At 46.2% G+C, this 18,848-nt stretch overlaps 1 protein-coding gene across 1 annotated transcript in view; it reads right to left on the reverse strand.

Annotated features, from left to right (window-relative positions):
* INTS4 (integrator complex subunit 4) overlaps positions 1 to 18,848 on the reverse strand; it is a 48,051-nt gene that overhangs the window by 9,970 nt on the left and 19,233 nt on the right. Inside the window, exons 12-17 of the mRNA XM_054391125.1 lie at positions 14,838 to 14,980; positions 13,272 to 13,387; positions 9,555 to 9,688; positions 8,663 to 8,820; positions 3,620 to 3,713; positions 570 to 650 (exon numbers count right to left, since the gene is read on the reverse strand). Of these exons, the coding sequence (XP_054247100.1) occupies positions 570 to 650; positions 3,620 to 3,713; positions 8,663 to 8,820; positions 9,555 to 9,688; positions 13,272 to 13,387; positions 14,838 to 14,980 (726 nt within the window). The remainder of the gene's footprint in view (positions 1 to 569; positions 651 to 3,619; positions 3,714 to 8,662; positions 8,821 to 9,554; positions 9,689 to 13,271; positions 13,388 to 14,837; positions 14,981 to 18,848) is intronic.

Below are 18,848 nucleotides of genomic sequence, written 5' to 3' on the forward strand. Positions count from 1 at the left end.
CATGGCATAAGGTGGCACCTGATGATCTCTGGAGGTCCCTTCCAGCCTCTGATATACTGTGATAGGGACCTCCAGATGTCACCTAGGTCTGATCCCCTGCTCAGAACAGGTCTAATTAGATCCAGTTACTCAGAATCACATCAAATTGTGAACACTTCCCAGGATGGACATTGTCCCCAACTTTCTGGGCAACCTTTAACCACCCTTACAGTAAATCCCCCCCTTTACATCTCATCAGAACATCTTGGTTTGTGCCCAATGCCTCTTGCCCAGAACAGTCTGGCTCTGTCTCATCAGCATCCTATGTTGAGGCAGTAAATCCACCCAGAATTCTTCTCTTCTCCAGGCTGGACAAGCCCAGTTCCCTCAGCTTCTCCTTGCAGAGAATGTGCTCCAACCACTGACCACCCTGGGGTGGCCCTCTGCTGAACTTGCCCCACATGGCTGGTATCTCCCTTCTAGGAGGAGCCCAAAGCACAACACAGCACACTGCACTCCTGTTGCATGCTCAAGGAAGGGCTCCTGTCCAAGGACTTGCCTCCACACAGACCCAGCTGCTTCCACCTCACCTGTTTTGCTGCAGCAGATGCTAAAGCATTCTGTTTCAGGTAGAGAGGAGCTGCCACATTCCACAGCTTCTCCTGCAAGGCCTACAAGAAGAAAACCATGAAATTATGAGAAATACCCAGATTCAGACGAAACGTTGTAACATTTTCTGAACCTTCCTGTGGACAGTCTCCACCCCACCAAAGGCCCGAGAGCAGCTAATAATGCTGAGTGTTAATTAGCTGTTGATAGTCTTATTTCAAAATAAAACCACCCAACCACACCTGATTTGCTTTGTGATATTTAAACATTAAGGAGGCTTGACTGGATGATTTACATCACTGCCTCCTCTTTGAGGATGCTGTTCCTCAAAGGAGGTTGGACTTGAGGCGAGGGTTGATCTTTTCTCCCTAGTGTTAAGCAATCTAATGAGAGGAAATGGCCTGAAATGGTGCCAGGAGAGGTTTAGGTTGGAGATTAGGAAAAATTTCTTTGCTGCAAGAGTGGCCAGGCTGCCCAGGAAGGTGGTAGAGTCACCATTCCTGGAGATGTTCAAGAAACATGTGCATATAGCACTTGGGGACATGGTTTGATGGCCATGTGGTCTTAGGTTGAAGGTTGGACTCACAGATTGCTTCAGGTTGGAAGGGACCCTCAAAGGTCACCTCCAACTAGATCAGGCTGTCCTGGGTCACATCAACTCTGATCTTGAATGTCTCCAGGGACGGGGCCTCAACCACATCCCTGGCCAACCTGTTCCAGTATTTCACTACCTTCCTCCTGATGTTCAACCTAACTCTACCCTGCTCCAGTTTCAAACCATTGCTCCTCACCCCTATTGCTCCAAGGCTTTCTAAACAGTCCTTCTCCATCCTTCCTGTGGGTCCCCTTCAGATAATGAAATGCAGCTTTAAGGTCTTCCCTGGAGTCTCATTTTCTCCAGGCTAAACAGCCCCAATTCTTTCAGCCTGGCTTCAAAGGAGAGGTGCTTCAGCCCTCTGATCATCTTTGTGGCCTCCTCTGGACCCACTCCAGCAGGTCCATGTCTCTCTTGTGCTGGGGGCTCCCCAGAGCACGACACAGTAATCCAGGTGAGGTCTCATCAGAGCAGAGTGGCAGAATTACCTCTCTCAACCTGCTGGCCATGCTCCTTTTGATGCAGACCAGGATGCCACTGGCCTTCTGGGTTGCAATTGCTGCTGCTGTCCAGCTTCTCATCCACCAGCACCCCCAAGCCCTTTTTTGCAGGGCTACTCTCAATCTCATCATGATCTTAGAGGTCTTTTCCAACTGAAACAATTCTGTAATTTTTAGATACAGCTACACAGTAAGTTGGCAGTAGCCAAAGCTCAAGAACACACAGAATATATCCTTCACCTAGGCTGGGCCCAGAACCTGGATAACTGCCCCTAAAATCATTGGGTGTGTAGAACCTTTAAAGGTCTGGAACATTCTGAGCATGGAGAAATAACAACACTTTTTCCCCCCAGCAGCTTCTGTCTCTTGTGGAAAGAAGCAATTGGAAAGAAATTGACTGGAAAGGGCTGCTCTGACATTCAGACTCTCTCTGCCATGTAATATCACCCCATCAGAAATTCTGATGGGGAGATGCTTTTCATTTCAGCCATGTTACTGACTGCCTCACTGACACACAGCCAAGAATGGCTGATGCAGCTTTAGCCCTCTTCTTCCAAAGAGAACAATCCCTCTTTGCCAGCCACATGAACCATCTGGTTCACTCCAGTCAAACCCTGGAGAAGGGCAACAAAGCCACCTCCAAATGCTGCTCCTCTGCCTGGAGAGCACAGCTCACTGGGGCAAAAGTTTTGGATCTAGCTAGGAATGTACAGAACTGTAACACTGCTCATCTCAAATACCTTCTCTGGGTGATAAACACATCCCAAGGATTTGAGGGCTGCCATGAGATAAGCTAAGTGGCAGCTACACATTCGGCAAAGAAACTAAAACCCTCTCTTGGTTTTACAGCACAAGGCTTTTCTTGACTCCCTTCTGGAAACCCATTTGTTGCTGGCTTCAGGTTCTTGCTGTGCATGTGTGTGGGTTGCACCCACACGTGTGTAACCCACACCCCTAAAGAATCCCAGGCAACTAACAACTCCTGTTGCCAGCTCTTGGCTTGAGAAGCGAAGCAAAAAATTAATTCCTGTTTACAGCAAGAAGCTGACTTTGAAAAGGGCTGCTGCCATGGTGTCAAGAGTAACTACTTCATCACTAATATCAAAGAGATCATCTCATACAATCATAGAATGGTTTGGGTTGGAAAGGGTCTTAAGGATCATCTAGTTGCGACCCCACTGCCATGGGCAGAAGCACCTTCCACTAGTCTAGGCTGTGCAAAGCCCCATCCAGGCTGGTCTTGAACATTTCCAGGGATGGGGCATCCACAGCTTCTCTTGGCAGTCTGTTTCAGTGCCTCACACCCCCCTCACAGTGAAGAATTTCTTCCTAGTATCTAATCTAAATCTACCTATCTAATCTAAATCTACCCTCTGTCAGTTGGAAACCATCACCCCTTGTCCTGTATCACTACACTCCCTGATAAGGGGTCCCTCCCCATCTTTCCTGCAAACCCCCTTAAAAGAAAGAACAACTGATACTTTGATCCATTAAGGTTAAAGAATTCCTTTGGCACTGGTGCCAGAAAATCTGACTACAAAATACTGCCCATAAAAACTCCACTTACAGCAGCAGTTTAGCAAAATCATTCCAGTGGCCACTAGCAGATAAAAGTTACTCTTGTAACACAAAAGGCTGCAGAGTAGTTGCCTCCATTGTGATTTCTGTCAGAAAATAAACTCTGCACTGGCATAAGCAGTGCAGATACAACAACTAGGTACAAAAAGCAGAGATGCACACTGGAGTGCTCACTGGCAAAGTTACTGCATTAATTACTTGCCACAGAAGGGGAGCAGGAATATCAGAAATCCCTGGAACCTGAGCTGTCATCATGCATCAATTTTTAGCACAAACATCAAAAGAGGGAAGTGCACCACTGAGATGGACTGGGGGCATTTTTGAATAACAGCCCAAAAAACCACAGGTGAAGGCAAACCTTGATGAGGAGCAGCTGACACTGAAGGTAAGTTGCACTGAAATCTGCCATCCCTGCCAGTTCTGACTGCAGTTCTCCAAGCCTCTGAAGATCACTGAAGCATGAAAAAAAAAGAAAAACAAAACAAGACAAAACTCAGTATTAAGACAGCAAGCAGGTTCCTCTAAATGCACTCAGAACACAGAATGTGAAGCCAACAAATTCCTGCATCTTGCCTTAGAATAAGGACCAGAAGGAGCAGCAGAATAGGCACTACAAAAACACTTTGCACCTTGGGGCTTGGCATCTCCTTCCTTCCTGGAGGCTGACATGAGCACAGCAGTGGAAGCAGAGAGTCTGTCAGCCCACATTACTCTGCAGCCCTATGGGAACCATAGAGCATGGCAGCTCCAGATTTAACTTCAACCACTCCAGACTCCTACAGCAGCTAACGACCCTTCTGTGCTACACTGCTGGGAAAGCTAACCGTTCATGTTGGCCAGGAAAGGTTGGTTGGCACATGTCAGGCTCACACAACCAAGCAGATCTGAAATGTAGCTGCCTTTTAAAGCCAGGCTGAAATGAGATGTACTCAACTAGCTGCTGTGTCTCGTCTGCTCTCAGTATTTCTTGTAAATCACAGAGCAACAGAGGCAGCTTTTAATTTGACAGAATAAAAAAAAAAAAAAGACAGTTCATGGAAGTCTAAAAGGCTTTAGTCCTCTACTCTTAGCCATGTTTTAAAATCAAAAGTGTTTATTAAGAAAACAAAGCTCTTTTTTGTGACAGAACTGAAAATAGGTTGGGATGATGTAGATCCAATGTGTCTCTGTTCTCACCTGTATTTTGTTTTGATCCAAAGTGTACTAAAAATTGACACTCTGCTTCCACATATTATTAAAGAGGGTTTTTTCCCTCAGCTAACCTTTTGCCTTTTGTTTATTTTAGATTTATCTTTGTATTCATGATGCAGTTCTGAAACTTCAGCTCTGCCAAACCAGAAGGCTGCTGAGTGCTGCCACATTCAAAAAAGAAAAATCCATGAGATTATCATTTGCAGCCAGAGACAATCTCTCCCAAGCAGAGGGGCTGTGCCTTTCTTCCATGCAACAGCAGAGCCTGAGCCTTATGCTGTGACTCCATTTCTTCCTCATTTATCAAGAGAGCAAAGAGAAGAGCCTCCTGGGTGCTTAATTCCCACATCATGCTCAATGCATCACAATACACTAATGGGGAACAGGATGTCACCTCTCAGCTAACAGCTCAGCAGACATTCCATTTCCCAGCCTTCTACAGTTTCCAACTCTGCTAATTCTATTTCCTTACAAATCTCAAACAGATTTCAACATCCCTGCAAGACAAAAAAAAAAAATTCCAGTTGGATGGATGGAGACACTAAACCACAAAGACCAATTTGCTAAAAATCTGCCTGTCTTGCAGTTTCAGCTGCAGAGCCTGGGGGAAGAGCATCGGCTTTGAGCATGGTTAGGAATGTAAGTCCCAAGGAGACACCAGCTCCACGAGGTCTGTGTTACTTTTCCTGATGACAAGAATGATAAAGGAGGAGGGAGTTATGTCCCACCACAGAATCCACTGCTGTCAGCCTCTTCTACTCTTTCCCTTTCAGCAACTGAATTGTTGGTGCAGGAAAATCTTGCCCTCTGCAAAATAACCTTTAACGCTTATTTTGGTTTTGTCTTAAATCCTGCCTTCTCTTAAGGGTGGAAAACAGCAGCTGCTTTAGTAGGGTTCCTGGGTAGTGATCCCAGCAGGAAGAAAGCCAAGCCAATAATTCCCAGCAACTCCAAAGCATTACTGTCCTTTAATGCATGTAAGTTATCCATCATCTCCAGCATGATTCCTACACACATAATCAAAAACATTCATGGCCTGAGAGGTTTCCAGACCCTCATTGTGCCTAGAGGGATGCTCTGCAAAGAGATTACCTGTTTCAAGGGTTCAGTGTGTTAAATGCTTTCAGACTGTGTTTTAGGTTTTTCATTTTAGGTTCAAAAGAGATGAAGACAAACTCTAGAGTTTTCCCAGTTAGGTTTGCAGTGAGGAGCACACCATTTATTCACCACTACAAGTGGGTGTGAATGTGATTAGCAGCTACGTGTAAGGGAGCTCTCTGGGGTGGGGGGAGGGAAGAGAGAGAATAGAGCCTTTTGGAAATCCATATTCCAAAAAAAAAAGCATCTCAGATTGCTTTCCCAGCTCTCAAAATAAGGCTCTTTCCCTCTTTCAAAGCAGAGGAATCAGACTGAAGGGATCCTTTTCAAGTGTTTTTTGTAAATGAGTCTGCAGATGAAATGGAAGAGGCAGCACAAATTCCACATTCAGAAGCTGTACACCCTTATCTGTAGAGCAGCAGACAGCACTACACAGTATTGTCTGTTCCAGGAAAATCTCTCACTGATGAGGGTTGGAACCCCTCTGCTGTGAGGATAGGCTGAGAGAGTTGGAGTTGTCTAGCCTAGAGAAGAAATCATTCCAGGGAGACCTTGTTGCAGCCTTTCATTACTTAGAGGAGCCTATAAGAAAGATGGGGATAGACTTTTTATCAGGGCTTTTTGTGACAGGACAAGGGGTGATGGTTTGAAACTGAAAGAGGGGAGATTTAGACTAGATAGAAGGAATAATTTATTTGGACTGAGGGTGGCGAAAGACTGAGATTGCCCAGAGGGGTGGTAGAAGACCCATCTCTGTAAACATTCCAGGTGAGGTTGCCTGGGGCTCTCAGCAACCTGATCTAGTTGAAGATGTCCCTGCTTACTGGAGGGAGGGTTGACTAACTGACCTTTAAAGGTCTCTCCCAACCTCAAACATTCCAGCATTCAATGATTCTATGATTTTACAACTGATGAAGAATGTCAAAGTCCTTTATAAGCAGGATCATAGAATGGTCCGGGTTGGAATGGACCTCCAAAGGTCATCTAGTCCCACCTCATCTGTAGTAAGCAGGGACATCCTCAACTAGAACAGTTTGCCCAGAGCCTTGTCAAGCCTCAGCTTGAAGATCTCCAGAGACAAGGCCCCAACCACCTCCCTGGGCAGCCTGTTCCAATGTTCCACCACACTCATGGTAAAGAACCTGTTCCTAACATCCAATCTAAATCTAGTCTTTTCTAGTTTGAAGCCATTGCCCCTCATCCTATCACTGCAGGTCTTTGTAAACAGACCCTCTCTGTCCTTCTTGTAGGCCCCCTTCAGGTACTGGAAGGTCATTATTAGGTCTCCCCAGAGCCTTCTCTTCTCCAGGCTGAACACCCCTAGCTCTCTCAGCCTGTCTTCATAGCAGAGGTGTTCCAATCCCCTGATGATTTTTCTGGACCTCCTCTGGAGCTGCTCCAAAAGATCCATGTCCTTCCTGTATTGGATTGGTGGTAAGAAATCAACAAAGCCCTAAAAGCATGTGTTCTCCTGATGAATGAAAGGCCACAGGACCTGAAAAACAGAAAATCAAAGAGGACAACCTCTCTCTCTCCTCACTAAAATAAAACAAACAAAAAAACCCTGTGCGATGTCCAAGGAATCAGGCCCAGCCAACATGGATTGAGGAGGGCAGGTCCTGCCTCACCAACCTGATCTCCTTCTATGATCAGGTGACCAGCCTGGTGGACGTGGGAAAGGCTGTGGATGTAGTCTACCTGGACTTCAGCAAGGCCTTTGACACTGTCCCCCACAGCAAACTCCTGGCCAAGCTGTCAGCCTGTGGCTTGGACAGCAGCACTCTGCGCTGGGTTAGGAACTGGCTGGAGGGCCGAGCCCAGAGAGTGGTGGTGAATGGTGCCACATCCAGCTGGCAGCCTGTCACTAGTGGTGTCCCCCAGGGATCAGTGCTGGGCCCCATCCTGTTCAATATCTTTATTGATGATCTGGATGAGGGGATTGAGTCCATCATCAGTAAATTTGCAGATGACACCAAGCTGGGAGCAGGTGTTGATCTGTTAGAAGGTAGAAGGGCTCTGCAGAGGGACCTTGACAGGCTGGACAGATGGGCAGAGTCCAACAGGATGGCATTCAACAAATCCAAGTGCCAGGTGCTGCACTTTGGCCACAACAACCCCAGGCAGAGCTACAGGCTGGGGTCAGAGTGGCTGGAGAGCAGCCAGGCAGAAAGGGACCTGGGGGTACTGATTGACAGCAGCTGAATGTGAGCCAGCAGTGTGCCCAGGTGGCCAAGAGAGCCAATGGCATCCTGGCCTGCATCAGGAATAGTGTGGCCAGCAGGAGCAGGGAGGTCATTGTACCCCTGTACACAGCACTGGTTAGGCCACACCTTGAGTACTGTGTCCAGTTCTGGGCCCCTCAGTTTAGGAAAGATGTTGAATTGCTGGAGCATGTCCAGAGAAGGGCAACAAGGCTGGTGAGGGGTCTGGAGCACAAACCCTATGAGGAGAGACTGAAGGAGCTGGGATTGTTTAGCCTGGAGAAGAGGAGGCTCAGGGCAGACCTCATTGCTGTCTACAACTACCTGAAGGGAGGTTGTAGCCAGGAGGGGGTTGGTCTCTTCTCCCAGGCAACCAGCACCAGAACAAGAGGACACAGTCTCAAGCTGTGCCAGGGGAAGTGTAGGCTCGAGGTGAGGAGAAAGTTCTTCATGGAGAGAGTTGTTAGCCCCTGGAATGTGCTGCCCAGGGAGGTGGTGGAGTCACCATCCCTGGAGGTGTTCAAGAGGGGATTGGACGTGGCACTTGGTGCCATGGTTTAGTGGTCATGAGGTCTTGGGTGACAGGTTGGACTTTGATGATCCTTGAGGTCTTTTCCAACCTTATTGATTCTTTGATTCTGTGACTTGCACAGAGACAAGAGAACTAAATGTTGCCCCAAAACACACCAATTATTCAGTGGGACAGAGCGAGACCTCAGACCATAGTTTTACTTCCAGCAGTCAGTGAATGTTGTTTTACCACAATGTCCTCTAGAAGATGGTTCAGGCTAAGTAGCCAGCAGCAAAGTATAACACTGATACTGAGTGTTGACACTGAGGGAAGCACCTGCTGCAGAGAAATTAGGAATCCAAACCTATCTTCTCATGAACAAGCCAGCTTGCAGCCTTACCGGATGGTAAATTCCAGCAGCTCCTGTATGCCCTGAGAGTCAAGGTGCTGAAGGTTGTAGACCCTCTCCAGGCTCTGATGTAAGAACTGCTGAGAAGGATCTTCATGTGGTGTAATGTTGGGAGAGACAGGGGAGGACACCAGCTTTCTACCTGGCAACTAAGCAAGAGGAAATACATTTAAAAAAAAAAAATCAAAAAAATTCAATGCAATCAAAATGTAAGGAGAAGAGTCTAACACAAGTAACAACACTGCTGAATGTTGCCACATTATTAATCAGCAATTAAGAGCTCCAATGCATTTCTCAAAATCAAAATTTATACCAGGGCTTTCAAGTCTGCATCTTTGCTAGTTAATATTCTCCATCTCATAATCCATTTGCACCTACAGATCTTCAGATTAAAGTTCAATATCCCTCTGAGGGAAACGTCTTCCTCATCTATGTGAAGTCAAGGGAAGTCCAAGACCTCCCAAGCTGTGATTGATTTTATGAGCTGTAGTAAGATTTATGACCAACTTCAGTCCCACCTGTACTTCCATGCAGGAAAACCATGCTTCAATGTAACTTCATGCTTCAAAGCCACAAGGAACACATCTCACCCACAAATAAACCTTTCAGGTAGGACACAAGTCAAACGTTGGAGGATCTGCAAAGGCTAAACTCCCCTTCCCCCTTCCCCACAGAGTCAGAGCTGCAGAAAGCTCCCAGGAATTCTGCCCATCCGTATGGCAGCAATTTCATATCTGGCTCTTTCCTTGCTGCACATTCCAATACCCATTCACTTGGTGCTTGGGAGAAAACTGGGATCCAAGTGTTACCAACTGACAGACATAGAAGAGACCAGCAACGACCATAACCAGGGTGAAGTGCAAACCGACGTGCTTCAACTTACTCTTAACGGAGGGACCAGATGGGACAGACTGTCCCGAAGGTAGGCATAATGTCTGAAGGTATGGTCAGAGAACAGGGCAGGCATCGTTGGGCAGCTCTTAGCAGCATTAAAAATCAGAACCAGCACTGCAATATCTGTTCAAGTGGATCGTTAAAGAAAAATGCACAGCAAGGAGAGCTCCTTGGGGATGGGAAATTCAAAACGGCAACAACTCGACCACCTTCTCTTTGCTGGAGATTGCTTAGGGAGCTCTTCACTGTTGGAAAATGCTGAGCACAACCCAAAGAGGCAGGTGTCTGAGCAGATGAAAACGAAGTGCAAACATGACAGGATGGGCCAGATAGGAGGAAGGATGTTACTGCCCATGGGGGGGTGGCTCAGAGGTGACAAAGGGTAGGTGCCAAGGATTATAAACACAGAACAGGCTCATCAGATGGAGTTTCACTCCTGCTCAAAGCTCCCACTGCAGTTACTAGTCTGGCACCCAAACACCACCTAAAAGTAAACATTTACCTTTGAGTCTTTGAGAATTGCTGCATTTCCTGTGATGCCCTGAAAAACATCCCTCTTACACAGATTTAAACCACACTAAAGACTCAAACATGGCAAGATAGTTATGGAATAGAAATTTTTACATTCCAAGAGCCAAAGAAGCAGAGAGAGCAGTTAAAGGCTTCAATCAGCCCGAAGGCTGGGGCACTCACTTTGCAACACAAAGAGCACAGAACCATGAAGGTTGGAAAAGCTCATCATGGAGTCCAACTGCTAAGCCAACACTGCCAAGTCCACTACTAAAGCACGTCCCTAAACTTCAAACCTACATGTTTTTTTGAGCACTTCCAGGGATGATGATTCCACCATTTCCCTGAGCAACCTCTTCCAATGCTTATCCACTCTTACAGTGAAGACATTTTTCCTGATATCCAATTTAAACCTCCCCTGGCACAACTTGAGACCATTTCCTCTCATCCTCTTTCTTGCTACCTGAGAGCAGAGCCTGGGTCTCACCTCACTACAGCATCTTTCAGGTTCAGTCTCCCCCAGGGAGCAATGAGATCTCGCCTCAACATCTACTTCTCCAGATTAAAAAACCCCAGTTCCCTCAGCTGCTCCTCAGAAGACTTGTGCTCTATTAATCTCCTTATGATCTCCAACAGGAGAGTGCAAAAGGATCCCAGTCTAAGGTTTGCCTGGGCACTTGCCTGCATGGGGAATAAGTAGGTTCAGCCACAGACGAGACTGAACCCAACTCTCTCACATCCGATAAATCTCCTGCATCCAAAGGCTGCCAAGCTCTTAACAACCAATTTCTCTTTGCCCAAAATCCTTTCCAATTTTGAGCAGAAGCTATTCAACTGCTCTGATTCAAATCTGCCAAGTGCTTTGAATCAAAAAAACCCACTTTTTAAACTAACAGATTACACTGGAAACACATCATTCAGGTCTACCTCGTAGTTCTGGCTCCTCAGCCTTCTTTCACAGAAATTGTCTCCATGAAATTTGTTGATGAGTTACTTCTAGAACATTCTCTCAAATAATACTCTCTGGTTCAGGGCAGGAAGGTACATTGAACTAAAGAACAACTTCTCCCCACCACAATCATAGAATGGTTTGGGTTGGAAGGGACCTTAAAGATCAGCTAGTTCCAACCACCCTGCTATGGGCAGGGATACCTCTCACCAGAACAGGTTACTCAAGGCCTCAACCAGCCTGGCCTTGAGCATGGGAGGGGGCATCCACAACCTCCCTGGGCAACCTGTTCCAGTGTCTCACCACCCTCACTGGAAAGAATTTCTTCCTAATCTCCAGTCTAAATCTCTCCTCGTCAAGCTTCAATCCATTCCCTCTCATCCTATCACTACAAGCCCTTGTGAAATGTCCATCCCCAGCTTTGTTGTAGGCCCCCTTCAGGTACTGGAAGGCTCCTGTTGAGGTCTCCCTGGACACTTCTCTGGGCTAAACAACTCCAAATTTCTCAGCCTGTCCCCACAGAGGAGGTTCTCCAGCCCTGTGGTCATCTTTGTGGCCTCCTCTGGACCTGCTCCAACAGTTCCAAGTCCTTTTCTTGGGGGCCTCACAATGTTTCTTCAATTCTCAACAAACGTGCTCCAACTCTTGCCCATCTAACCAGAGATCAATCTTCCTCTCCACCTGATCCCAGCCCTTTTCAAGTCTCCCAAGGTATTTATTTAACCTGTACAGAAGTTCTAGCTGGTGGCCTGTGACTGGTGGGAGAAGTAAGGACCAGCTTCCCAGAGGAAGGGAGAGAGTTGATCCATTCTAACATCTCTCAGCATGCATCAAAACCAATGTGATATTCTGCAGTCTCATAGAAAGGAAGCAAGGAGAATGAACAATGGCAAAGAATATTTCATAGAATCATAGAATCAGTCAGGGTTGGAAGGGACCACAAGGATCAGCCAGTTCCATCCCCCTGCCATGGTCAGGGACACCTCACACTACAGCAGGCTGGCCACAGCCTCATCCAGCCTGGCTGCAAACACCTCCAGGGATGGGCCTCAACCACCTCCCTGCACAACCCATTCCAGGCTCTCACCACTCTCATGAGGAAGAACTTCTTCCTCACGTCCAGCCTGAATCTCCCCACTTCCAGCTTTATTCCATTTTTCATTTCCAAGACATCTCCTGTTGTTAGGGATAACGATGTAACAATAACAGTTTGTGTTTTAAAGCAGTAGAGGAGCTAGTGTCAATATATGGATTTCTGATTGTCAATGATTTCCAGAAGATGGTAAATTTCCAGCCTTACAGGTGGTCACCGCGCCTCGGTGCCATGCTGCCCTCAGAAATGGTGCTGATCTACACACTGCACGGCACTGAGGATGGCAGGAGTTTCACCTACAAAGAAAAGAGACAAGGAAACCCACTCCTCTTATTTAAGAGCTAAAACGTCCTCAAAATTCATGCAAACTAGACAGGTATTTCCACATCAAAAGGACCCATCTGCAAAGCTTAAACCTTGACAAATTGTTTGAGGAACAGATTGTTCATCACAGCATAAGAAAAGGCCAATTATAGCACACTGGTATTTATGAAGATGGTTCCAGGTAACAGTTATTGCATCACTTGCTAAGTGGAACTGGAAGGGGAGACCTCATTCATATTTATAAAGATGTGAAGTGCAGTATCAGGAGGACAGAGCCAGGCTCTGCTCAGTGATGTTCAATGACAGGACAAAGAACAAAGAGTGCAAGCTGAAGCTTAGGAAGTTCTACATGAACATAAGGAAAAACTTTCACTGTGAGGGTGACAGAGCCCTGGAACAAATTGCCCAAAGAGGTTGTGGAGTCTCCTCCTCTGTAGACATTCAAAACCTGCTTGGATGCATTCCTGTATGACCTGCTCTAGGTGATCCTGCTCTGGCAGAGGGCTTGGACTCAAAGACCTTCAGAGGTCCCTTCAAAGCCCTAACATTCTGTGAATTGCCCTTGAGCAACGTGGTCTAGTGGAAGGTGTCCCCTGCCCATGGCAGGGGGTTGGAACAAGATGATTTTTAAGGTCCCTTCCAACCCAACCCATTCTATGATTTAATACTCTCTGATTCCATGAGCAAAACTAAACAGCAAAGGGATTCAGAAATAGGCACAGGACTGTCTGCTACATTCTGAAATGGCTTAACAAATGGCAGCATCAGGAAAACATGAAAAGAATTCTATTTGCTGACAAAAAGATCAAAAATATTCATGGAAAAGATACAGGCTGGATCATCCATGTCAGGTTCTGGAGTGTCAAAGAATGGATGTGTGCTCAGCAGCTCTGGGACTAAAGGAAGCACCAACGTGGGATGTCTGCTTCCCAAGAACTTTAAGCATCTGAAAATACACAGATTGAAATAAGTATTAGTAAATATGTGCATTGCAAAACACAACATTTTAAGGTATTCTTTTATCTTGCAGTGGCACTTTGAGGCACTGGTCAGCATCAAAACCCTACTGTCCAAGCCTCAAGGCTGAGTATTTGCATTAATATTTTATAGGATCCAAGAAAACTGAGAAAACTAAGCAGCAATAAAAACTTTAAACTGGAGCTATAGAACCCAAAAGCAGCTTTCATACTAGATGCCAAGAAACGAGTCTTTTTCATCAGAAATAAAGGAGTGAGGTGGTAAAACCTCAACCACCCCCACCTCCCCCAAACACCCAAACAATTAAGACTGTATCAGAAGCCAAAACAGACTAAAAATATGTTCTTCCAGCACTACCCAAGAATTCCACCTGAAACACTGTGTGCAGTAACCATTAAACAACCAAAAAAACCCTCACATAAACGTTCATTATTTCTGCTCAGACAGAAAAGGTTCCTCCAACAGCACTTGTCATGACCAGCATCATTGGCTGATGGTAGATATTCAATGCAGTGTAAAGTCAGCACAAAATACTAGTTGCATAAAAAGATGAGGTTGTAAACTGAGGGTTGAATGAAACTTTTCTGGTAGTGCTTTGAGTGCTTGCAATAGAAGGATGTTTCCAGGAGTAATCACAGATCCATACATTCATAGAATTGTTTGGGTTGCAAGGCACCTTAAAGACCACCTAGGACAAGAGGGGATGGTTTTAAGCTGAGGGAGAGTAGGTTTAGACTGGATCTTAGGAAGAAGTTCTTCAGTACAAGGATGGTGTGACTCTGGAATAGGTTGCCCAAGGAGGTGTAGATGCCTCCTGCCTGGGAGTGTTCAAGGCTGGATGAGGCCTTGTGCAGTGAAGTCTAGTTGAGAGGTGTCCCTGCCCACAGCAGGGAGGTCCCCTGCCCATGGTGGGAAAGTTGGAGTAAATGATCTCTGAGGTCCATTCCAACCTAAGCCATTCAATGATTCTGTGATTGAAACCCTCCTGCCATGGGCAGGGACACCTTCCTCTAGGCCAGGTTGCTCAAGGCCTCATCCAACCTGGCCTTGAACACATCCAGGGAGGAGGCATCCACAACCTCCCTGGGCAACTTCTTCCAGTTTCTCACCCTGCAAAGAATTTCTTCCTAACATCCAGTCTTAAATTTGCCCTCCTCAAGCTTCAATCCATTCCCTCTCGTCCTGTCATCAGTTCTGCATTCCCAATATTGGCAAGGAAGAAGAACACAGAATTTCCACATCACTCATGGTTATCTACAATGCTTAGTGTAGCCACTACTCTAAATATTTATAGAGCACCAGGACTGTGCATCTGTACACCTCCTACCTCCTTAGCCAGCTCAGTATTAGCCTAATGCTTCAATTACCAAAAAGAGTAAGAACATAAGTAGCCACACAAGGACATTGAAGACACTCACTTCCATATGGATTCTCTGTCTGTGGGATACTTGGTTAGGTTTTTCAGCAGCTCCACCAGTGCAAGATGGATGCCTTCTTTAGTTGAGACATTGGTGCAACACAACAGTTCATGAAGCGCTTCCCGAATGTCCCTTGAAGAATCCTGAAAAACAAACCCAACCCAGACACCTTTGAGTGCTGAGAGTGAAGATGTGCCTGCACACACACTTCCTGTTCCTTGGCTGAACTAGGACTGGAGGCACCTGAAAAGCAGGGCACATTGCTGCTCATCATTGCTAAGCACAGATGAAGTGACAGACAGGCAACTGCTTCAGGGTCTCCTGCTGGTCTCCTCCACCCACCCACTTCATTTACTGGAATGAAGGGGAACTGTTTCACTGCTGACCTTCTCAAGCAGAGCAAGAATCATTATTTGGTTTGGGTGATATTGTACCCTTAGGCAGAGGCAGTTACAGGAAAGGAAGGTGCTGGGTAACTCAACTCACTGCTGAGTGCTCATTTGCTCACTGCAGGGGGGTTGGACTAGATGACCTTTAAAGGTCCCTTCCAACCCAAACCATCTGTGATTCTGGGAAAACAATCACCAGGAGTCTGTTTTATTGTCTTTGGAGAAGCTTTTTATCATTTGACAGCTGAAGTTCAATTCCACAGGCCTTTAACCTTGTCACCTGCCTCCAGAGGGTCTGAGTAAGTGTTGAGGATGTGTCAATGGCTGGACAGACTAGATTAACAGTGATCAGCTACAGGATAAATGACCTTGACCTAACTAGAGGTTTATAGATGGACAATAAAGAAAAGAAACCACACAAGTTCAGTCAGGAACTCTGTGATGATTGTAGGGAATCCCTGGATGTACCACTTCTAAAGTCACTTTGCAGCCATTTTTTTTTTTCTCCAGGCCAGGCTGATGTTGTGCAATCTGCAAGCAGTATTTTTAGAAGTGCTGTGGCTGAAGTCCAGCTTCATTAATTACATTCCTTCTGCCAAAACCCACCTTGCCATTCCTTATCTGCGTGTTAAGACTTCCTGGCTATCAGCATTTGTGTGGCACTGCTGAACAGAAAGTGAGAATTTGACAGGATACAAGAACTGGAAACATTTCAAATAGTGGATCTTTATTTTTTTTTTTTTTTTTAATTATAATTTGCTAAGTATCAACAGCTTGTTCATCATTGTCTTTCACAAAGGAAGAAAGCACAGGCCTCTTGTAAAGGCTCAGAAATGACAGCCAACACACACAAATGATCAAGGAAGGAAAGCACAGCAGGGCTGCCCTGCCCTTCCTTATTTGGGTGGTGGAAGGTGGATTATGACCAAAAGAAGACATACTCCAAAGACTGGAATGAAATGATCATGAACATCAAAATTCTCCAGGTGAGTTGCAGAGACCACTAGAAGGGCAGTGCAGAATCAAGTGAAGCACAAGAGAGGAGCCCAGCTCAGCAGAAACTGAGATCAACTCCACCAGGGAAAGCACAAGCCAAAGCCTGGTCAGAAAAGCAAGCAGGAGCTGGTAGAGTTATTCAAATAAAGTCAAAGCAGTGAGGTGAAAACAGAAGTTGCCCTGTCCCAAACTGTTCCACATGGCTGGACAGGACAAGAGGCAACAGGCACAAACTTGAATATAGGAGGTTCCATCTAACATGTGGAAGAACTTCTTTAAGTTAGAATGATAGAATGATTTAGATTGGAAGGGACCTACCTCCAAAGGTCATTTAGTCCAACCTGAATCTGAAGTGAGCAGGGACATCTTCCACTAGACCAGGTTGCTCCGAGCCTTGTCAAGCCTGACCTTGAATATCTCCAGGGATGGGGCCTCAACTGCATCCCTGAGCAACCTCTCCCAGTGTTCCACCACTTCACGGTGCAGAACTTGTTCCTAACATCCAATCTAAACCTGCTCTTCTCTAATTTAAAACTATTGCCCCTTGACCTATCACTGCAGGCCTTTGTAGGCTCTCTGGCCTTCTTGTAGCCCCCTTCAGGTACTAGAAGGTGGCAAATAGGTCTCTCTGGAGCCTTCTCTTCTCCAGGCTGAACACAGGATCAAAGGATGTTAGGGGTTGGAAGGGACCTCCAGAGATCATCAAGTCCAACCCCGTGCTAGAGCAGGGCCAGAGAATCTATTCCAGGTCACACAGGAATGCACCCAGATGGGTCTTGAAAGCCTGCAGAGGAGGAGGCTCCATTACCTCTCTGGGCAGCCTGTTCCAGTGCTCTGTGACCCTCCCAGTGAAGAAGTTCCTCCTCACGTTGAGGTGGAACCTCCTGTGCTGTAGTTTACAACCCCAGCTCCCTCAGCCCATCCTCATAGGAGAGATGGTAGAGCACAGGCTGCCCAGATAAGTGGAGCCTCCACCTCTGGAATCATTAAAAACCTGCCTGGACACCATCCTGTGCAAACAGACCTAGGTGAACCTGCTCTGGCAGTGGGGTTGGACTGGATGATCTCCAGAGATCCCTTCCAACCCCTATCATTCTCTGACTCAGTATTAAAGGTCTTCTCCAGGCTAAACAATTGCATGATTCTATTTAGACTCTCAGAACAAATTTAGACATCAAAGTTAGTGCTCTTTTTCCAAATCCTTTATTTCAGTCCTGGAAAATGTTAATAACTCTCACACTTCAGCTATTAATTATGGTAATATAAACCAAAATACATGTATGCTTTATCATGCATGGTAAGTCACCACAGAAGCTTTAAGTCTGGCTAGGAGGGTTTTATACCTTGATGTACAAGTCCCCAACTTGAACAACAAAATCCTCACTGCTACATTTGCAATCTCAGACCACATTCCACAGCACTTGTTACAGACTGCTAAATTAGGTTAGTTGGTTTGCTTCCTCTTGAGGCACAACTGAAAGAAGCCCCTGGTGCCCTAGGTCAAGCAAGCAGCAGGTGAAAAGACAGAAGCAGCTGATTTGCAGCACTGCCCCAGGCTGGGAGACTTCCCAAAAGAAGCAGAAACTTGCCTTCCATGTGCAGCAGAATCAAACAAACTACACCTCAAATGAATCAGGTCTGAGGGGAAGCAGTATGGGACAGCACTGTTCATATAGATGTAACTTCTTCCCCTTAGAAGATTAAACCCATCAACCAGGAACAGCAGCTGGCTCATGTCCCCTGAATCCTGGCTGAGCACTGACTGCTTGGGAAAGGGCACATGTACACAGCAGAGCACGCTAGCAAACCCTCTGAACAGCCAGAAGAAAGATCTCAGGCCCATATCCCAGCTCCAGGTGGCAAAAAAACCAAAGGAAACTGAGAACTTGACACAATATTCCAGATGCAGCCTCACCAGGACAGAACAGAGGGGGAGGAGAACCTCTCTTGATCTACTAACCACTCCCCTTCTAATCCACCCCAGGATGGCATTGGCCTTTTTGGCCACAAGAGCACATTGCTGGCTCATGGTCAACCTTCCATCTACTAGGACCCCCAGGTCCTTTTCCTCTTCACTGCTCTCCAACAGGTCAGTCTCCAAGCCATACTGGTCCATGGGGTTGTTCTTTCCCAGGTGCAAAACTCTACACTTGCTCTTGTTGAATTTAATTCAGTTTCTCCCTGCCCAACTCTCCAGCCTGTCTATAAGGAGGAAATGTTTTCCAATGAGGGTGGTGAAACACTGACACAAGTTGCCTGGAGAGGTGGCAGAAGCCTCATCCCTGGAAATATTCCAGAATAGGTTGGACAGGGCTCTGAGAAACGTGCTCTAGTTGAAGATATCCCTGCTGACTGTAGGGTGGTTGGATTAGATGACCTTTAAAGAAAGCCTTCCAACCCAAAACCATTTTATGATTCTGCTTAAGGAATATTCTGTTGTCCTAGAAATTACAAGCTACTGGACCTTAGGAGCCTTTGGGAATGTGAAGTAGAGGGAAAAACCCAACTAAAAAACAAATGGAAGAGGTGGACAGCTTCAGCTCAGAGGCAGAGGCTGATCAGCATTATGTCAGTAAGACATCTCAAAGGAAGCAGGAGTGAAAGCTTTTCTCCCTGAGGGACTTCT

The sequence above is a fragment of the Indicator indicator genome, chromosome 1 (genome assembly GCF_027791375.1).
Source record: "Indicator indicator isolate 239-I01 chromosome 1, UM_Iind_1.1, whole genome shotgun sequence".
Classification (NCBI taxonomy): Eukaryota; Metazoa; Chordata; class Aves; order Piciformes; family Indicatoridae; genus Indicator; species Indicator indicator.